Here is a 21,792-nt window from a genome sequence, read left to right on the forward strand (position 1 = left end):
CTTCCCAAAAAATCTATAGGTGAAATTGAGAGGGTAGTGTTTCTCTTGTTTACCATTTGGAATAGATGCTCCAGAGTGACAAAAAGGGAAGAGATAGCCAGCTGAGTGTGTGAAGGTAGGTGGAAAATGAGGGGGAAATCATAAGCGCTTGGATTCTAAATGACAACAAGTGTGTTACCAGCAGTTTCCCCAGAGACAGGGCTTAGGAGTAAAGTTTCAAACATTAGAAATAAATTCGTATGTGCCTCTATTTTAATTTTTTTTTTTTTTTTTTTTTTTTTTTGCGGTACGCGGGCCTCTCACTGTTGTGGCCTCTCCCATTGCGGAGCACAGGCTCCGGACGCGCAGGCTCAGCGGCCACAGCTCACAGGCCCAGCCGCTCCGCGGCATGTGGGATCCTTCCCGGACCGGGGCACGAACCCGCGTCCCCTGCATCGGCAGGCGGACTCTCAACCACTGCGCCACCAGGGAAGCCCCTTTTTTTATTCATCCTCCTCCTCCTCCTCTTCGTCCTCGTCTTCTTCGTCTTCCTCTTACACCTTTTTCCGGGCAACTTTAGCAGGACCCTTGGCGCCATCAAACTTCCCTTTAGACTTATAGTCTGAGACATCCTTCTCGTATTTCTCCTTCAGCTTCGCTGCCTTTTTGATATATGGCTGCTTCTCGCTGTCACTTAAGTTATTCCATATCTCGCCCAGCTTCTTTGCCACATCTCCAATAGAGATGCCAAGGTTTGTAGATTTGACCTTGGGGCGGAATTCGGAACAGAACAGGAAAAATCCAGACGGTGGCCTCTTGGGGGCATTCGAGTCCTTCTTCTTCTTGCCTCCCTTAGCTAGTCCGTAATCCTTCATTTCCCGATCATAGAGCACTTTATCTGCCTTTGCCATTTCACTAAATTTAGACTTCTCTTTCCAGGACATTGTCTTCTACCACTCAGAGCACTTCTTGGAAAATTCTGCAAAATTGTCAGGGACCTCGGGGTTTTTCTTCTTATGTTCCTCTCTGCACATCTGCACAAAGAAGGCATAAGCAGACATCTTGCCCTTTGGTTTCTTGGGTCACCTTTAGCCATCTTGACTGTATTGTTCGCTAGTCTGGGCAGCGCAGGGCATGACGCGTGGCTCAGCGCTCCACAGCTGTGCGCTCCATAACTTATTTTAAATCAATTCCAGCTACCTTTAAAGTTCAAGTTTCTAATTTCCTCCTTCCACAGTTTGTTCCTTTCCTCAAATACTTCTATCAATAGGAACAGGAAAAAAACCTCCTACCTAGTCACTAAGTCTTTTCAGATATCCCAATAAAAGCTTTTTTCAAACTGTAAAGAGCTTTGTAGGGTTTTTCCAATTATAAAAAGTATTTAAAAATAATATGACAGGGGCTTCCCTGGTGGCACAGTGGTTAAGAATCTGCCTGCCAATGCAGGGGTTCGATCCCTGGTCAGGGAAGATCCCACATGCCATGGAGCAACTAAGCCCACACGCCACAACTACTGAACCTGCTCTCTAGAACCTGTGAGCCACGGCTACTGAGCCCTCGCGCCTAGAGCCCGTGCTCCACAACAAGAGAAACCACTGCAATGAGAAGCCCGCGCACCGCAACGAAGAGTAAACCCTGCTCACCGCAACTAGAGAAAGCCCGAATGCAGCAATGAAAACCCAATGCAGCCAAAAATAAATAATTAAAATAAATTAATCTGACAGTACCAAAGGTAAGAAGTGAAAATCAGAGTGTAATGCCTCCACCTAGAAACAATTCTATTTATAAATGAACATACCAATACACATATTTTTAACTAAATAGGTTCATGGTTTACACAGAGTCTACTGAATTTTTACTCCACTTAATATGTCAGGGGGGAGGTTTATTAATAACTCTCACCTCCTCCCAAGTCTCTTTTCTCTGCAAGGTCAGTGTAGTGGGTTGAATGGTGGCCCCAGAAAAGACATAACCAAGTCCTGATCTTATTTAGAAAAAGGGTCTTTTCAGATACAATTAAGGATCTTGAGATGAGATCATCTTGGATTACCTGGGTGGGCCCTAAATCCAATGATAAGTGTCCTGGGACTTCCCTGGCAGTCCAGTGGTTAAGACTCCACACTACCACTTCAGGGGGCTCAGGTTTGAGCCGTGGTGGGGGAACTAAGATCCCGCATGCCACGTGGCACAGCCAAAAAAAACCAAAAAAATTACAAGTGTCCTCGTAAGACAAAGAGGAGAAAGCCGCATGAAGACGGAAGCAGAGATCGGAGGCACCAGGGACCAGAAGAAGCAAGGAAGGATCCCTCCGAGTGCCTTTGGAGAGAGTGTGACCCTGCCAACACCTGGACTTCAGACTTCTGGCCCCCTGAACTGTGAGAGAATACGTTTCTATCAGCTTAAACTACTGAGTTTGTGCTAATTTGTTCCAAGAGCCCTAGCAAACCCATATGGTCAGCATTCCAAACTTCCCTATCATACACTCAGCCTGCTCCCCAGCCTCATTTTCCTGTTCTTCTCCAGCCTGACGCTCCTGTTTGCCTCCTTTCATTTCCTGTATTGCCTCAAAGCCTTTGCACATGCTGTTCCAGTGCATGGATTGCTCCTCTTCATTCTTCAAATATTTCTCCAACACTCCTCAGGGAAAAGTTCAGTGACCCTCTAGGCCTGCTCACCAAGCCCCGTAAGGTACCCTTCTAGCAGCATGTAGCTCTTTTCATAGCCCTTAGCCTAGTTTGTGTGTTTATTAGTGCCATAATTCGAGTCTGCCTCCTCTGCCAAACTGTAAGCTTCCTGAGAATGGGGGGCCCTCACCCACCCCTTATATTCCCAGGCCAGGCCTGAGCTTGCTTTGCCATAGCAATCACTTTTTGAATGAATGGCCACTATTCCAGAAGCATTTGCCGACTTTGGTAAACTCTCACAGCCTTTGAGACCGCTGTATGCTAGGTAGGGTGACCATATTATTTACCCTCCAAAAGCGACCACTTCTGAAAAGGGGTGCTACTAACAATTACAAGTCACCTGGCTACAGTCCTGGTAACAGGCTGTACTGACCACAGGAGCAAATGTGAAGGCAGGAGGATAACCAGAAGAGGATGGATATGTTTGGAGAGACGTGAAGAGGATAATTTAAATTTGCTTAATTGCCTCTGCATTTTCATTGATTCCCTCTACACCATGTATGCATTTGTTCATTCTTTTATTGTCTGGTCTTCACTCATCGATGTGATGTAAGCTCTCTGAGGACTGGGACTTGGCCTCTTTTGTTCGTTGCTCTAAAACGCACCTAAAATAGTTCCTGGTGCATAGCAGGTGCTCAATAAACACTTGAATGAACGTACTCAGAGCTGAACGGCGTACCCTCAATGAATAATGGATGAAGAATCAAAACACATAGAAAAAAATCCTCCCAGTTTGAAAGCCTAAAGAGTCTCAACACTAAAGGGGACAGGAGGCGGAACAATTGCCCCCGCCTTGGGCTGAGGATGCAAGAATGAAGGCCCCAGCATCCAAGCGGCCGTTGCGCGGTTGAACTCAGCCTTCACCCCGCCCACTCCCCCCTCGTGACACCCTCTCTCCGGAAGCTCTCTAGCCCCCGGCTCATCCGCTTCAGCCCCTACAACCGCTCTGGTTCCTGCCCTCCTGTTACACTCTGACCCCAGTCGTCTCCTCCCCGAATCCCATTTGACTCCGGGACCCCCGCGCGACCCCCTCTCCTGATCCCCTCAACCCCTGGTCTCCTGCACCGCCCCCTTTTCAGACGCCCTGGAATCCTGGCACGCCGCGTCGCCCCCTCCCCGCACCCCGCTGGGCGTCGGCGTCGGCACCGCCCCCGCCCCCGCCCCCGCCCCCGCCCCCGCGAGGTCCGCACAGACTGACTCGCGCCGCACAGCGCTTCCCCCGCGCCCGCCTCTGCGGCTGCGCGCTGGCGGGGCCGAGGCGGAGGGGAGGGGGTCGCGCCGGGGGCCGGCGGAGCTGCTTTGGCTGCGGCGGCAGCAGGAGACGGAGCGAGCCCGGCGGCCACGGGCAGACCCGGAGGGAACGAAGGAAGCGGTCATGTCTCGCTACACGAGGCCCCCCAACACCTCCCTGTTCGTCAGGAACGTCGCGGACGCCACCAGGTGAGCGGCGGTGCCGCCTCAGGTTGGGGCGCGGGGGAGGGGCGGGTAACGGCCGCGGGGCGGAGCCCGGCGGCGGCCCGCGGGTCTGCCTAGCACCTCCCCGCCGGCTGGGCCGGGGCGCTCCGCGGAGGAGCCCTTCCCGGGACCGGCGGGAGCCCTCGGGCTACTCGGGGCCTGGGCGGGACTCGCGCCTCCGCCCTCCCGGCCGGCGTTCCGCCCCGCTGCGGCCCCGCTTCCGGGCCCCGTAGCGCTTGACCGCTCCCGGCACCTGGGCGGCGGGCCGGTACCCATCCCCACCGCGAGAACCGGCGGAGCGCCGGCTGACTCTTGCCCGGGAGCCGGTCCCTCCCCGCCTCTGGCCCTCAGTGTTCCTCGGGTGGGTGCCTGGGTCTCGCCCCTTTGTCGCTGTACCGGGATAAAGCCGCGCATCTTGCCTCCTAAATGGGAAGGAATTGGGGATGGTGAGAACGCGTTACGGAATAATGCGTACCTTGGGCCTTACGATTCCCTTTGCCTGTAGTCGGTAGTCTGGTCTACTTACAGGTGGTGCTGGTTAAATTTTATTCGTTGCACAGTTTTATACTATATACAAAGGATAACTTCAGTGGATGAGATTTCTGTGTTTTTCTTTAAAGTTCTGAGTGCAATATAAACACCCATCATAACGGTTTGGATAGACTTCCCTGGTCGGTTCTGATGCACTCAAACCACCCGCCCCTCTTTGGAGAATTCTGTCTACATAGTACCTGAACATAGATGTTAAGGAATGAATTCTTTTAACAGTGTCCTTCTCTCTTAATAGGGGCCAGAAGGAATGCCGGGGCGGGTGGACATTTTGATAAATGTCTAAAATAACAGACATTTTCGTATCACTGGGCTTGCTTAATTTACTCTCCAGCACCATCCCAAACTTTATAGGTATGCAGGATTATCTTATTGTACATAAGGGAAAGCTGCAAGTCAGCGTGTTAATGACTTACCTGGGGCTTCACAGCTGGAAACATATTGGAGCGCTTGACTCCAGAGCCATCAGGAGTAATCATCATAATTTACCTTTGAGAAGTAAATGTTAGGTCTTTTTAAAAAATTTGATCCCTGCTATTATATATATATGTCACAACTGTAAACTGTGAGTTAATATACTTTAACATCCTAAAGATGCCTGTGTTTACATTTCTTCTCTCAACCTGTTTAATCAATATATTACATAGGAAACAAGCAAAATTTATAACTTGGGTAAGATTAAAACAATTCCCACAGTTAAACAGACCACTTGAATACTGAATAAGATCAAGCCTCTCCAGTGTGCCTACAGAAAAATGAAAGGTTTCCAATTCTAATGGCCACAGGGGCCAGCCAGGGTAATATGAATGAGTGAAGATGTCACGTTAAGGGACAGTAGGATGGTATGGACCCTGGCAAATGAAAAAGAACATGTGCCATCTCAGCGGGACAGTGACTGCTACCAAGCTTCAGCTGATAACTGCTGTATAGACATTTGGACTTGTTTTAAATGTTTAAACATTGTGTAGGCCAAACAAAACATATACACATGTGACACATGACCTCTGATCTAGATAATCAAGACTGATAATTGAGATTTATTGATTTCCTTTTCCATTTTTTTCACGACTTTCTATCACTGCCACTGGGGGACAGTCAAAATCTAGGAGGTTTGTATTAATGAAATTATAATAATCGCTAACATTTGTTGAGTACTCACTGTATACCAGGCACTGTACTAAAAACTGTACTATGTTATCTTATTAAATTTTCAGTAACCTTATATAACAGATAAGAATCTGAGATTTAGAGACATTAAGTATCTTTCCTAAAACTGCACAGCTGTTGAGTAATGTTATGAAAGTAGAATCGTCACATGTAACCTTAATTAATAGTTTTTTTTTGTACAAGGTGGCATATAGTCTAAGTTAACTAGCAATATGACACCTAGACACATTTTATTTATTTATAATTAATTAATTTTATTTTTGGCTGTGTTGGGTCTTTGTTGCTGCATGTGGGCTTTCTCTAGTTGAGGCGAACAGGAGCTACTCTTTGTTGCGGTGCGTGGGCCTCACTCATTGCAGTGGCTTCTCTTGTTGCAGAGCACAGGCTCTAGGCACATGGGCTTCAGTAGTTGTGGCACGTGCTCACAGGCTCTAGAGCACAGGATCAGTAGTTGTGGTGCACGGGCTTAGTTGCTCCGTGGCATGTGGGATCTTCCCAGACCAGGGTTTGAACCCGTGTCCCCTGTATTGGCAGGCGGATTCTTAACCACTGCGCCACCAGGGAAGGCCCCTAGACACGTTTTAAATTAGCTTTAACATTTGGTATGCTTATAAAGAAAATCATTGGGATATATGTTAAAACAAACAGGGTATAAAATTATAAATACAGTTTGAATTCAATTACATAAAAAAATGAAGGGAAAATCTATATATATATTATAGAAAATGATCCTGGAAAGAAATCCCTTTGAGTGGTTTTCTTTATCTTTTTTTTTTTGTTTTTTTTGCGGTACGCGGGCCTCTCACTGCTGTGGCCTCTCCCGTTGCGGAGCACAGGCTCCGGACGCGCAGGCTCAGTGGCCATGGCTCACGGGCCCAGCCGCTCTGCGGCATGTGGGATCTTCCTGGACCGGGGCACAAACCCGCGTCCCCTGCATCGGCAGGCGGACTCCCAACCACTGCGCCACCAGGGAAGCCTGAGTGGTTTTCTTTATCTTGTTTTCATATTTTATCTAATGTTAGTTTTATAACAAAGCCAAATTTTATTTTAAATGTTTCTTTGAAGTGGCCATTTTAATACATATGATAAAGCACAAGACATTAAAACACATTATAGGTTAGCATTAAATTTGTTAGGAATGAAATTGAGCACAAGAACTAAAGAAAGATTTTAAAATTTTATAATTTGTGTTATGTTTCTCTTCACTGGTGAAGTAAGATGTGGACCAGGAAGAATATTAATTTTAAATCTTGGCATTTTGTGTACAGTAATCTTTTTAATGTCAGATATAGTTTTCTGTTGGAACAAAGTAATGTCGAAATCTCAAAACATTCCCACTTTGATGCTTCCCATTATGTTAGGTTGGGGAGTACCCATTAAGTACTTCTCTTGGATATACTTAATAGCATTCTTTGGTTACAGTGTGTATGAGGCTACATTTATATTGATATCAGTGGTCATGTAGAAAAAGCATTAAACAAAATCCAGCGAGATTCATGATAAGAAGTCTCAGCAAACTAGGAAGAGAAGGGAACTTCCTCAGCTTAATAAAGGACATCTGTGAAAAACCTATAGCCAATAACATACTTAATGATGAAACTGAATGCTTTCCTCTCATAAGACAAGGATGTCCACTCTCACAACCTCTATTTAGCATTTTATTGCAAGTCCTAACCAATGCAACAAGGCAAGAAAAAAAAGACATAAAAATTATAAAGGTAAAAGTAAAACCTGTCCCTATTCTTAGGTGACATGTTTGTTTACATAAAGCTATAGTAATTAGTAATGAGTTTCAGTGAGTTATTAGGATATGAGGTAAACTTAGTGAAAATTCTATTTCTGTATACTAACAGCAAACAAATAATGAAAAAAATTTTAATTCCATTTATCTTAGTATTAAAAACATACTTAGGTGGGACTTCCCTGGTGGTGCAGTGGTTGGGAGTCTGCCTGCCAGTGCAGGGGACACGGGTTTGATCCCACGTCTGGGGGGATCCCACATGCCGCGGAGCAACTGGGCCCCTGCACCACAACTGCTGAGCCTGCGCTCTAGAGCCCACGAGCTATGGTTGCTGAGCCCACGTGCCACAACTACTGAAGCCCGTGCACCTAGAGCAATGACAAGCCACTGCGATGAGAGGCCCGCGCACCGCAGCGAGGAGTGGCCCCCACTTGCCACAACTAGAGGGCCTGCACGCAGCAACGAAGACCCAATGATGAAGACCCAACGCAGCTATAAATAAATAAATTTATTTAAAAAAACAAACATAAAAACATAGGAATAAGTTTCACAAAAAAACACGTAAAAACCTTTGCATTGAAGGAGACTATAACACGTTGCCAAGAGAGATCAAAGACCAACATAAATTGATAGATATACTTTGTTCTTAGATTGAAAGATGAAATTTTATTAAGTTATCAATTCAGTCCCAATTGATTATAGATTCAAGGCACTCCTGATCAAATGCTTTTTAAAAAATAGAGACTAACAAGTTAATTCTAAAATATATTAATATACAAAAGGATCTAGAATAGCCAAAATAATTTTGAAAAAGGTCATTGAAGCTGGAAGATTTATACTACCTGACTTAAAGATTTACTAAAAAGTTACAGTACTCAAAACAGTTTGATATTGGCCTAAGGATAGACAAATATATCAGTAGAACAGAATAGAGGGTCCATAAATAATCCATACATATAGAGTCATTTGATTTTTGACAAAGGCATTAAAGCCATTAGAGAAAGGAAAGTCTTTTCAACAAATGGTGTTGTAACAACTGGATGTATGTACTAATTTTATGAAAAAAATGTGCTGCAGCCTCTACTTCACGTAATTTGAACTGGATCATCAATTGAAATGTAAAAGATGAAACTGTAAAGCTTGTAGAAGAAAGCATGGGAGAATATCTTCATGACTTAGGGATAGGCAGAGATTTCTTATAGAACAAAGACAGTAATTACCATAAAAGAAAAAGGAATATTGATAGATTTCTCCAAAATGAAAATTTCCGTTCATTAAAAAATAGCATTAAGAAAGTAAATAGGCAAGCCAAAGACTGGGAGAAAATATTCACAAAACATGTATCTCACAAAGGACTTTTTCTCAGAATAATAATGCACTTTTACAACTCAATAATAAAAAGACAGATGTTATTATTAAAAATGGGCAAAAAACACTTTCAAGAGAAAAATATCCGAATGTCCATTTAGCACATGAAAAAGTGCTCAGCATCATTTGTTGTTGCAGAAATGCAAATTAAAACCACAGTGAGATTCCACTTAACACCCACTTGAATGGCTAAAATTAAAAAGACTGACAATACCAAGTGTTGACAAAGATTGGCACAACTGAAACTTACATGTTGGTGGTGGCAGTATAAAATGGTGCAACCACTTTGCAGAACTGTTTGGCTCTTTCATAGAAATTAAATATATACATCCTCTCTAAAAACCCAGAAATTCTGCCCCTGGAATAAATGACCCATAAGCATGTAAAGATGTTGCACCTCACTGGTGTTTAGGTAAATTAAAATTCAAATAATGAGATACACATTCACTTTATATCCTTCAGAATGGCAAGGAGTAAAAGATGTTAGTGAGGAGTTGGATCCTTAGAAATTCTGATGCATGTCTTGAGGAGTTTAATTGGATTTGGCTACTTTGGAGAGCATGTAATGAAGCTGAAGATATTTGTACTCTCCAACCCATCAGTTGCATAGCTAGTGGTACATCCCAGAGAACTCTGAAGAGCTCTAGGAAGCACACGCATCATAATGTGCGCTCTAGCACCGTTTGCAGTTTAAAAAAGAAGCATTTTAAAATGTTCATCCACAGAAAGATGTATGAATAAATTGTGGTTTATTCATAACCATACCAATACAGAGTTAAAATGAGTGAACTAGAGCTACATGGAGAAATCTCAAGGGAGGAGAAGGAAAGGTAGAGAATTTTACAGATAGTTTGATACCATTTATGTGCATTTGCAGTAGAAATACAAAGTTATGCAGAGGAATGAGGAACACCAACGGTTGTTTCTAAGGTAGGAGGATGTAATATTTCTTAATACTAAAAATTACAGCAAATAGGGCAAGTGTTGAGATATAATAAATCTTGTTGGTAGATACATGGGTGTTTATTATCTCTATACATTTCTGAATGTCAAAATAGATCACACCAAAAATGCAAAAATAAATGAAAACAAAACAACAGCTCACAGGTGAGGGAGTGGAGACAATGAAAGAGAACCAGCTCTTTTGAGATTTGTTCCTTCAGACTTCTGGGATTCTAAGCCTCTGTGACACACACACTGCTCCAGCCTCTTTTATATTATCTAGGATCCTCTTCTGTCAGCCACTCATATTTGGTTAATGGAATTGGTTGCCTCCTAAGACATTTATTTGAATACTAGCTTTGCTACTGGCTGTGTGTACCTCTGGGCAAGGTGACTGCTCTCACTCTGTCTCCTTGACTATTAAATGGTAACAATGTGTTCTTTGCTCATTAATACAGCAGATGCATACTGAGCGCCTACTGTGTGCCAAGCAACTATGCTAGGTACTGAGATACACTAGTGAAGACACCTGCTTTAGAAGCGATTCTCAATCCTGAGCCTCAGAATTGCCTATGAAACCTTTAAAAACTTTAAACATAACTGGGGCTCACCATGGGAAGCACGAATTAGGTCAAAGATTAATGCATCAGGCTGGAATGCCTGTTGCTATAATATCTCCTTCACAGATGATTGCAATATTCAGGAATGGTTGAGAATCTTTACCCTGTAGTGTATGTTTTATGGGAGCAGGAATTGTGTTTTTCTTGTTCTCTATCATATTCCTAGAGCCTGGCCCATAGTACATATTCAATAAGTATTTGTTGAATGAATAAACAGAAGAAAAAAGACATTATCACTGTCCTCTAAATCTAAAGTTAATAGTCTCTCAGAGAAGGCAGACAATTAAACATGTTATATTGAGTATTAAATGAAATAAATATAATAAATAGTAAAAATATAATAAAGTTTGTCATAATATTGCCGGCACTCCCTGGTATATAGTGGCTACTTAGTCAGTGTTAGTTGAATCTTTATGTAATAACTCCTAAATCCAATCTCTAGCATTAATCACTGACTTCTGGTCTTGAAAAGAAAATAACTAATATAACTAATATAATAACTAATATAATTCGTATAGTCACCGTTTTCAGTTGCTTACAGAATTCTTACAGATATTCCACCATCACCTCAGATTTGGCATTTCTAACCCTGAAAGTTTCTTCTTTTGCCTCTCCTCCCTCTTATATTGAACTGACTTTTCCAGCTATCTAATTTTTATCATGGACACCAATCTTTCTTCCATTTGCCCAAGGTAGAAGCTTTGCAGTCATCTTAGGGTCTTTTTTCTACACAATATGTTTTGAAATACTCTTATATCTTCTGAGCCGTGTTTTGTGCTCATAGCTTGATTTTGAATCTCTAAGATCTCCACGAGGCAGCAGGGTAGAGTGGTTACAAACCCAGATTAGTGTCAGACTGTGGGAGTTTGCTTCCAGCTCTGTTGCTTGCTGGCTTCGTGACCTTAGGTGAGGTCACTTGTCTGTGCCCTCATCTGTAAACATCTGTTGTTATGGGAATTTATAAATGCATTATAACTGTCAGCTATTAATGCTAAGTATTTTATCTCTTCAGTTAAATTGTAGCTCCATGAAGACAAATATTATGCCATGTATTTCTTTGGTGTCCCCTCTTTAGTACCTATCACAGTAGAAAGCATATAAGTGACTCAAAAATACTTGTCAAATTTGAGATTATGGTAGTTATTTTTGCTTTATGTTTACTAGTAAAGCAACCATTTTTCTTTAAAGCCTGAGAAATAATTTTAGGACTTCTTTAGAATCTAATTCTTGCTATCTGAAAACAGTGAACATAAAATGTGAAATTATAGTGAGATGAATGTGTTCTTAATGAGTTAATAGAACTCTCTGTATATTGACAATTGAAAAGTCTTGTAATAGGAGTAACTTTCAGAAGTGGATATGCTATATATAAAATAGGTAACCAACAAGGACCTATATTGTATAGTACAGGGAACTGTACTCAATATTTTGTAATAACCTATAAGGGAAAAGAATCTGAAAAGGAATGTGTATATATACACACACACACATACATATATACACACTCTGAATCACTGTGCTATACACCTGAAACTAACACAGTATTGTAAATCAACTATACTTCAATTAAAAAAAGCAAAAAAAAAGTGGATGTCCTCGGTTAGTGTTTCCTCAACCTGACTAAGCATAAAAGCCCACTGCTTGTAAAAGTACAGATTTCCAGATGTCATGAATCAGAATCTCCAAAAATGAGACCTGAGAATTTGTTGTTTTCTTTATTTTTTCCTTCTTTGCTAAATCCTGGGTGATTCCTGTGAGAGACAATTTTAGATAATGCTAGTCCAGATAATATACTTTCTTTTGAAGGTTTCAACTGGATTTCTGTAGGCAAAATATTTTAATCCAGCTATTCATATTTCTTTACCTTATTTCTAAAACACTTCAGGCCTGAGGACTTGCGCCGTGAGTTTGGTCGATATGGCCCTATAGTAGACGTTTACATTCCACTTGACTTCTACACTCGCCGCCCGAGAGGATTTGCTTATGTTCAATATCCTTTATTTTACTGTGTGCATGTGAATAGACTACATACATTTGCATATACATATATGTACTCAGGAGTATATTTTATGAGATTAATACTGCCTAATTAAATGTGTTTATTTCTTTATCTCAGAAAATCTAAAGCAGTCCACAGTAGCTGGCAAGCGCCCCTCAGTTTGAACCAACCTGTTAGCTAGAATCCAAGCATAAACCGAGCAGGCGAGACAAAAGGCACCTAAAGTTCAAGCATCAAGGAGTAAAGAGGGAGGGTGGACACAGATATAAAGACCTGGAAGAGGGGAAGTCTTTATCAAGCAAAAGACAAAGCCAACACCAGGTTGAGACTTCGGCTTTCCTACATTTACTCAGAGTTCCAGAATCAAAGCCAAGTCTGATGTTGTTGGTTCTGCGTCTCTTATAAAGTCCATCTTGCAAGCCCTAAAGAATAAAGGTCAAGGTTCAAGATCAAGTGACATTGAGGTAATTGCCAAAGTCTCATTTTGTATTGCATTACTTGAGCTTTTTCTGTTTTCTATTTTTAAAAAAGTTAATCCAGCAACAACCTCCTGAAATACAACTATTTAGTCGTTTTATATAATTTGTTTCCATTTATTTAGGTTTAATATATAATTTATATATATAAGGGAGTTTAGTGGGGTATTAGGAATCAATATATGTAATTCCAGATATTTGCAGATTGTTTATATCTTTTATAATCATATCCCAAATAATAAAAACATAAAGGTATTTTAAAGCAGTAGGTTCAAAGTTAAATATCATTTTTAAAGAACCAAATCAGTTTTGAATATATGTTTTAGCTCACTTATATGTGTGCACTTTTGTTTATAAGTAATTTCTCCTAAATTAATTTAAAAAGCCTTTTAATGAAAGAGTAATTTTAATTTCAGAATAAAGATTTCTGCATGCTGATTTTTTTTCAGTGAAAAACCTGATAAATCTTTTACCTAACAGAAGGGAGTGAGTCCTAAACAGTTTATTTGATAATACTAGCCAATGTTGGACTTATCTTTTTCTCATAACATGTTTCTAATTATACATGCATACTACAGCTACACTGATGTATACATTAAAAATATAGAGATTTGTTTCTGTTTTTATTTTTAGATTCACTCTTCTGAATCATAATGGGGCATTTGTTTTGATAATAAGTGACTTTTTTCTGATTATTCATATTATATTAGAGATGTGAGCTTAATAACTTGAGCTTGTTTTCCTAATAATTTCATGTCACATGTAAATAATTCTTTAAAAATAATATTTTTATTTGATATCTGATGTTCAAAGTGTCCTTAACAGCTAGTCATATTTGAAGATGTTCGTGATGCTGAAGATGCTCTTTATAACCTCAATAGAAAGTGGGTATGTGGCCGTCAGATTGAAATACAGTTTGCACAAGGTGATCGCAAAAGTAAGTGTGACTAAATAGTGGATCTTGTTTATTTAGCAGAATGAATTTCAGCAATGACTGATTTTTTTAATTTAAAATTCTTTCCGAAAATACTATTCGAGTAGTTTATTTATTGAGTGGTTATTTATTGAGGTTTTCAGGTAATGAATTATAAATCTTGAACTTCATATTCTAGCACCAGGCCAAATGAAATCAAAAGAACGTCACCCTTGTTCTCCAAGTGATCACAGGAGATCAAGAAGCCCCAGCCAAAGGAGAACTCGAAGTAGGAGTTCTTCATGGGGAAGAAATAGGCGGCGGTCTGATAGCCTTAAAGAGTGAGTACAAAATTAAAGAGTTTTCAAAAACAGGCCACCAGAATCATTTTATTTAATATACATAAAAGAAACAACTTTTGTAGAAGGATATGCTCTTCTCTGTTTGTCATGTATTGTTATTTTAACTTGGGTTTATTAGATACCTTCCAGTGTTTTCATTTCATGGCAGACTTAACTTTAACCTTCTTAGTAGAAAGATAATATATACTGAGGAAAAAACGAAAAATTAAAAAGTGTATACTTGGGCTTCCCTGGTGGCACAGTGGTTGGGAGTCCGCCTGCCGATGCAGCGGCCACGGGTTCGTGCCCTGGTCCGGGAAGATCCCACATGCCGCGGAGCGGCTGGGCCCGTGAGCCATGGCCGCTGGGCCTGCGCGTCCGGAGCCTGTGCTCCGCGGCGGGAGAGGCCACAACAGTGAAAGGCCCGCGTACCGCAAAAAAAAAAAAAAAAAAGTATACTTGACAAATAAAATGAGGATTTAAAAAAAATAAAATTTTCCTAAATGAACCCCCAGATTAAGAATCTTGAAGTGTTATGATTAAAAACTCATAAGAAATACAGTGTAATCACTGTGAAAGGAAGTTGACTAAAGTTAATGTAAATCAATATATTTATAAAAGGCAAATTATTTTCAAGAATATATTCCAAGTATGGTAGTATTGTAGGAAGAAGACATAAAAGTGGTAGATTTTTCAGAAAAAGATATTTGCAAGTTATCTATTTTGCCTGCTAGGAGTTTGTTTCTGTTAGAATAATAGTAAATCACAATGGAAATTAATTACTTGGTGAAGCTATTTAAGTAATAACTGAAATTGTACTAGCATGCCTAAATTCCTAAACACTTAGGCACTATTTATCTTGAGTTTTAATGCTGTGATTTTTTTCATAGGCATGTAGAATTTTAAGGTGAATTCTGTCCTTGAAGAATGATCAGCGTTTACACTAGTATCCTCTTTCTATGAGTAATAAGAGTTGGCTCTCCTGGGGACTTCCCTGGTGGTCCAGTGGTTAAGACTCTGTGCTTCCACTGCAGGGGGCGAGGATTTGATCCCTGGTTGGGGAACTAAGATCCCACATGCTGAGCTGTGCAGCCAAAAAAAAAAAAGAAAGAAAGAAAAAGAGTTGGCTTTCCTGGGCCATATATTGTACCCCTACGCTGTCCCCTGACGACATAGCCTCAAATCAAAAATGATCTGCAGAACTGCTCACTTTTACTCCAGTCCTTCCATTCCTCAACTCCAAGAGCCTAGACAAGGAAAAGCCCAACATAGGAATATATGTACCAGAGCTAGACAGAGAGTCCTTGCCCCAAGTCCCTAGTTCTAAAAACAAGACTGTGAAGTGGCCTGGCTCCAGTCCCTCCAGCCAAGTGGAAAGAAAAGATAGGAACAGAGAAATATCCAAGAATCTTGATTACTAGAAGATGTGGCCTCTTCAGAGCCCTAGAATCTTACATGTCGGCTCGGTCCCTCTCCTTGGATATGAATCAAATGCTTTGATTTTGGCTCATTCTGAGGGAGGCATGCAAGTAGAAGGAAGCCTTAAGCTCCTTTTTTTTTTTTTTTGTGGTACGTGGGCCTCTCACCGCTGCGGCCTCTCCCGCCGCGGAGCAATAGGCTCCGGATGCGCAGGCCCAGCGGCCACGGCCCACGGGCACAGCCACTCCGCGGCATGTGGGATCCCCCCGGACCGGGGCATGAACCCGCGTCCCCTGCATCGGCAGGCGGACTCCCAACCACTGCACCACCAGGGAAGCCCAAGCTCCTTTTATAAGCCAGAAGAACCCAGGTCAGGATTGAGCCATCACCAAGATTGGTAAAGAAATATTTAGGAACAGTCATACTGTGTTCTGGAATTTGATTCTTTTTATCATACTTTGATAGTATAAGAATATAAATCTCCCTTGTGTCTGTGGAGAATAATCCATTTTGTTCCATGGCTAAGGGATAGCCATTTTCCTACTGATGATTTGAGATTTTGACACTGATACACTCAAATACAAGTTACATTTATAGAACGTAAAATGTGGGAACAAATTAAGAAATTTTACATGCCATGTGTATAGGAAAGTCACACCAGTACCAATGGTACTGCTTCTGGCTTCATGAAGGACATGAATAGTAAGAAAGTGATGTTCAACAGTTCACATTACTATAAATTAATGAATGGTTAATAAACCAAAAATCAAAATAGATGTAATATTGTATCTAAAGCAGCACTGCCCTAATTTATTGAATAATATCTACTGGCCTTGGTGAAAAAGACTTAGTTTTAAAAGAAAAGGAAAAAATTGCCCATCTGATTCATTAAGAATATAAGCAGTTTCCAAATGTGTTAGAGCCTTGATTAACTAGAACATTCACAGCATTTTCTGCCTTCTAGTGGCAGTATACTACTTGGCTGGAGAAAAAACAAAAAAGAAGTCTGTCAGTTATCCCAGTCATCATGGTGTATCAGGAATAGAAAGAACGGGGACTCCCTGGTGGTACAGTGGTTAAGACTCCGCACTTCCCCTGCAGGGGGCCTTGGGTTTGATCCTTGGTCGGGGAACTAAGATCCTGCATGCAGAGCGTCCAAAAAAAAAAAAAAAAAAAGAAAAAACCACATTTTCTTGTAAGACAATGCTGTTCTGCTCTGTTCTAGTTATAAGACCGTTGCTTAACCTCTCTGACCTCAGTGTTTTTTATTTGTAAAGTTGTATTATAGAGAATGCAAATCTTACCCAGCTTTTAAGTTTCATAAGGATCAGATTGTATGTGTGTGTATGTGTATGGGTCAGCATATAGATAAGTCTAACATGTACTATAAATATATTCAATGTATGTGTTGTATTACCTTAGATAAAAAGAGGTCACTGCTTTTGCCTTTAGTGGATGTGGGAAAAAACTAGTTTGCTGCTATCATTAGACTGAACTCTTTGTGGAGCAAGGACTTTTGTCTTAATGCTTAATATCCCTAGCATTTATCAGTAGTCCCTTACTCAGATATTCCATAAATCTTTGTTAAATTTGTGTCAGTGAATGTGTATATACTCCTAAATATTCCTGAAGAATGTTAAAATGGCCCCTAGTCCAAATATAGCATCCTTTTTTTTTTAAGTTTTATTGAAGTGTAGTTGATTTACAGTGTTCTGTTAGTTTCAGATGTACAGCACAGTGATTCATTTATATATATATATTCTTTTTCAGATTCTTTTCCCTTATAGGTTATTACAAAATATTGAGTGTAGTTCCCTGTGCTACACAGTAGGTCCTTGTTGGTTATCTATTTTATATGTAGTAGTGTTTATATGCATCCTTTTTCTTTCTTACGTTAGAATTTTTTTTCCCCAAGGACAATTTTCCCATTTTGTTTTCTACAACTATCTACAATAGGAATGAAACAATTTCTAAAAAACTGTGCTTTTAAAAAAATTAAAATAAAATAAAAGACTGTGCTTTTATTCTAAAATATATTCTACATCAATATGTTTATACTTTCCAGTGTTCTTTGTTCCTTCGTGTAGTTCCATGCTTCTACCTGGGATTATTTTCCTTCATCTTGAAGCATTTTTACCGTTTCTTAGAGTACAAGTCTAATGGCAGTGAATTCACTCAGTTTGTCTGAAAACATCTTTATATTCATTTTTGAAAGATATTTTTGCTGAAGATAGTGTTATAAGTTGGCAGGAAGTTTTTTTCTTTCTTTAATAATGTCATTCCATTGTTCTGATATCCACAGTCAGTCTTAATGTTGCTCCTTTGAAGGTAATGTGTCTACTGTTCTCTAGCAGATTTTCAGATTTTTCTCTGACTTTGGTTTTCAGCAATTTCACTGTGACATGCCCAGCATAGGTTTCTTTGTGTTTATTCTACCTGAGGTTTACTGAGTTCCTTGAAATTGTGAGTTATTATGCCTTTCATTAGTTTTGGAAAATTCTAGGCCATCATCTCTTCAAACATTGCTTGTACCTTATTCAATTTTTCCCTTAGGCCACGTGAGTATGTACCAAATAACTCTTATGCTCTGTTCTGGATTTCTTAAAACTTCTTTTCTCATTGTGTTTCATTATAATATTTTTCTAATAACCAGTTTGCTATTTCTTACTTCTGCTGTATCTAGACTGCTATTAAATCCATCTAATGACTTTTTTAAGTTCGACTATCATGTTGTTGGTTCTAAAATGTCCATTTGATTCTTTTTATAGATTCCAGTATTGTTTAAATTCCCCATCTTTTTTATTTCTTTGTCTTTTCCTCTTCTTTTCTTTTTTTTTTTTTTTGTATTTTTTGGGCTGTGCCGCGTGGCTTGTGGGATCTTAGTTCCTTGACCAGGGATCAAACCTGGGCCCCCTGAAGTGGAAGCTCAGGGTACTAACCACTGGAATGCCAGGGAATTCCCTTATTTTCTTGAACATATTAATCATAGTAATTTAAAAAATTATTTTCTGAATAATGCCAATATCCAAATTATTTTGGGTCTCTTCCGTTTTATTTTCCTTAGCTTTTAGTCATTTTTTTCTGTTTTTCACATACCTCATAATTTATTTATTTATTTTTTTTGTGGTACACGGGCACCTTTCACTGTTGTGGCCTCTCCCGTTGTACACGCTCCGTTCGTGCAGGCTCAGCGGCCATGGCTCACGGGCCCAGCCGCTCCGCGGCATGTGGGATCCTCCCGGACCGGGGCACAAACCAGTGTCCCCTGCATCGGCAGGCAGACTCTCAACCACTGCGCCACCAGGGAAGCCCTACCTCATAATTTTTTATTGGATGTTGGACATTACTGTTGAAAGATTATAGAGGTTTTGGATGATATGATTCTCCAAAGAAAGCTGTTTTCTTCTAGCAGGCAGAGCATTGGCAGATCACCTTGATCCTGTCAGGGCTTGGTTTGAGGCACTGTTAAGGCTGATCCATTTCAGCTTTACACTTACTCCTAGGGCATGACCCTTAACCTGGAGGATGAGGCCCTTCTGACTTCTTAATTGAAAGCCTGCGTTGTCACTCAAGCCTCCTTGACCTTTTGGGGGGCTTGAATTCCAGCCCTCTCACCAGCAACTCTGTATCTGAGAAAATTTCAGCTAAGTTCTTTTTTTTTTTTTTAACATCTTTATTGGAGTATAATTGCTTTACAATGGTGTGTTTCTGCTTTATAACGAAGTGAATCAGCTATACATATATCCCCATATCCCCTCCCTCTTGCTCAGCTAAGTTCTTAAATCTTCCAGCTGCTGTTTTCTGCTGACCTCTTAGAGTCTCATCCTGTGCATGTGCAACTTGGAAGATGGCCAGCGACCTGAGGAGAACTTGTAGGCAGATCTTAGGGGATGGGGGTTGCCTGCGGTGTCCTCACCTCTGGGATTTTCGTCTCTCCAGTCCTAGCCATTTTCGTGGCCCTGAATTCTAACTTCTGTCTCTGCAGCTTAGTCCAATAGCTGTTTTCTAGTTGGGCTCAAGTCTGCCATGCTGGCATTTGGAAAATGGTCTTAGGAAAAGAGCCATGGCTTATAACCCCTCGAGTTCTGCTTGTGTTGGTAATTCTCCAGTGCCTTTTAACAGTTGTTTTATAAATGTTGTCTACCTTTTTTACATAGCTCTTTTCTATGGGAAGATTAGTCTAGAACAAGCTGCTCTGTCATGGCAAGATTCAGAAGTCCTCCATCTAGGTTTATGTCTTTATAAACATTTGATAAGCTTTAAATATTTTCTTTCTTTCTTTTTTTTCCCTTCAGATTTTCTAACCTCTTAGGATTATGTAACCCAGACTAAATATGCAAAATAAATATATTTTTCAGAACTGGCTCATAAGATACATTGATATCTAGCAAAGTCAAAATCTTTTGGTCAGATATTACAAACTTGTACTTATGTTTGAACCAGAAGCATGCATGATAAAATTAGAGTTTCTTTTAGCTTATCCAATAAAAACATAACTAATGTTATGTAAAGTATATAAGTTCCTGAAAGTGTTGTTTCCTAACCTATTATGTATTTTTGTGTGAAATACATACTCTGATATTATGGATGTTTGCAGGTCCCGACACAGGCGATTTTCTTACAGCCAGTCTAAATCTCGCTCCAAATCACTACCAAGGCGATCTACCTCAGCAAGGCAGTCAAGAACCCCAAGAAGGAATTCTGGTTCTAGAGGACGGTCACGGTCCAAGTCCTTGCAAAAAAGGTCCAAGTCGATAGGAAAATCACAATCAAGCTCACCTCAAAAGCAGACTAGCTCAGGAACAAAATCAAGATCACATGGAAGACATTCTGACTCCATAGCAAGATCCCCATGTAAATCTCCCAAAGGGTACACCAATTCTGAAACTAAAGCACAAACAGCAAAACACTCTCATTTTCGATCGCATTCCAGATCTCGGAGTTACCGTCATAAAAACAGTTGGTGAACAGCGACAGAAGAGTGCTACGTAGTATTTAATATGTTATTAAACCTCTCGTTATGTTAAATAAAAATTCTTCAAGGCTTACAGAAAAAGTGAGTTGATATTAGTTATTTTGGGCATGTGCAAGAGATAAAATCTCTCTATCTTGGGTTAAGATTTGGTCTCGATTTAAGGGCCCATACCACAAATTATGATGTGAGTAATGTCCCATTTTATGGACCATTTTTTGTTTACATTGTGGCAGAAGGGTACTTTTCAAAGGAAATGGAACTAATTTGGAAAATTAGACTTGGATGTTAAGAATAATACTAATAACTTTTACGAAAGTATTTTTTACTTTAAAGCACTTTTCTTTCATGTAAAAAGTAATTATGACTGTATAATCGCATAGGGCAAACTTAAGACTATTTGACATCTTACGTCTCCTTTTTGTTTTCTCTTTAAACTTGGGCCAATTCCTGATGGATATTAGTTCATATTACAAAATTCTGACATTTCTAAAAGTAGAGTTTATAGAGAGATCAAGTGTTCAAAAGATACATTCTTTCCTGAGCTCAAAAAAGGTTTTATTTTTACTGGGTGGAACAGTATAGATAAGTTGACATTAAATTGCATTCTATACCATATTTATTCGCTTCAGAAATATTAAAACGTTATAAAAATTCTGAATTTTGAATGGTTTGAGACTAAAAATGATGTGCAACACTCATAGTCCAAAAATTCATATCAAGCCTTACACATTTGAAGAGTGGTACATTTTGTATAAAAATCATACTTTATACTGTTAATTCTGTTTCATCTACTGCTTAATTTTTAGAGCTCTAGCTGATGACTTTAAACTGTATAGAATAACTCTTATTTATTTTTGGAAATGTTTAGTACCTTGTATTAAGAAACTCAAGACTGCCTCCTCAAAAAACAACTTTGCAGTATTGGGATTTACATTACACTGCCCTTCATTTTTTTAAGCCAAATAGCTTTATTGATATTCATTGCTTTTGTAGTTGTTAAAACTAAGAATTTCTTTAAAAATGTGTTTGTAGATTATGTTTTTCAGAGGGTTTTGGTAGTATTTGTGATAAAATGGTTTTGCATATGGTTATTACAGGGGATATATTTATAGAGCTCTACTTGTGTACCTTGTTGAATTACATTGAAATTAAAAGTTCTCAGCC

At 40.0% G+C, this 21,792-nt stretch overlaps 1 protein-coding gene and 1 pseudogene across 3 annotated transcripts; one reads left to right on the plus strand and one right to left on the minus strand.

Annotated features, from left to right (window-relative positions):
* Positions 1 to 248: 248 nt before the first annotated feature.
* Positions 249 to 1,282, minus strand: LOC132419286 (high mobility group protein B3 pseudogene; annotated as a pseudogene).
* Positions 1,283 to 3,856: 2,574 nt separating this feature from the next.
* Positions 3,857 to 21,404, plus strand: SRSF12 (serine and arginine rich splicing factor 12). Of its 3 annotated transcripts, none has more exons than XM_060003265.1 (5): positions 3,857 to 4,103; positions 12,391 to 12,495; positions 13,814 to 13,917; positions 14,093 to 14,234; positions 20,251 to 21,404. In XM_060003265.1, the coding sequence occupies exons 1-5, from the start codon at positions 4,039 to 4,041 to the stop codon at positions 20,618 to 20,620; spliced, it is 786 nt and encodes a 261-aa protein (XP_059859248.1). In that variant the 5' UTR covers positions 3,857 to 4,038; the 3' UTR covers positions 20,621 to 21,404. The 3 variants fall into 3 exon arrangements, with proteins under 3 accessions (XP_059859248.1, XP_059859249.1, XP_059859251.1); XM_060003266.1 differs by lacking the exon at positions 12,391 to 12,495 and adding an exon at positions 12,622 to 12,968 and having other exon boundaries at positions 13,794 to 13,917; XM_060003268.1 differs by lacking the exons at positions 3,857 to 4,103; positions 12,391 to 12,495 and adding an exon at positions 12,841 to 12,968 and having other exon boundaries at positions 13,806 to 13,917.
* Positions 21,405 to 21,792: the final 388 nt, after the last annotated feature.

The sequence above is a fragment of the Delphinus delphis genome, unplaced genomic scaffold (assembly GCF_949987515.2).
Source record: "Delphinus delphis unplaced genomic scaffold, mDelDel1.2 scaffold_326, whole genome shotgun sequence".
Classification (NCBI taxonomy): domain Eukaryota; kingdom Metazoa; phylum Chordata; class Mammalia; order Artiodactyla; family Delphinidae; genus Delphinus; species Delphinus delphis.

Excerpts from the sequence above, each read along its gene's own strand:
- SRSF12 (XM_060003265.1), top strand. The coding sequence starts at position 4,039 with ATGTCTCGCTACACGAGGCCCCCCAACACCTCCCTGTTCGTCAGGAAC. Across the intron at positions 12,496-13,813 it reads AGAGGATTTGCTTATGTTCA|ATTTGAAGATGTTCGTGATG; the intron begins ATATCCTTTATT and ends ACAGCTAGTCAT. Across the intron at positions 13,918-14,092 it reads TGCACAAGGTGATCGCAAAA|CACCAGGCCAAATGAAATCA; the intron begins GTAAGTGTGACT and ends TTCATATTCTAG.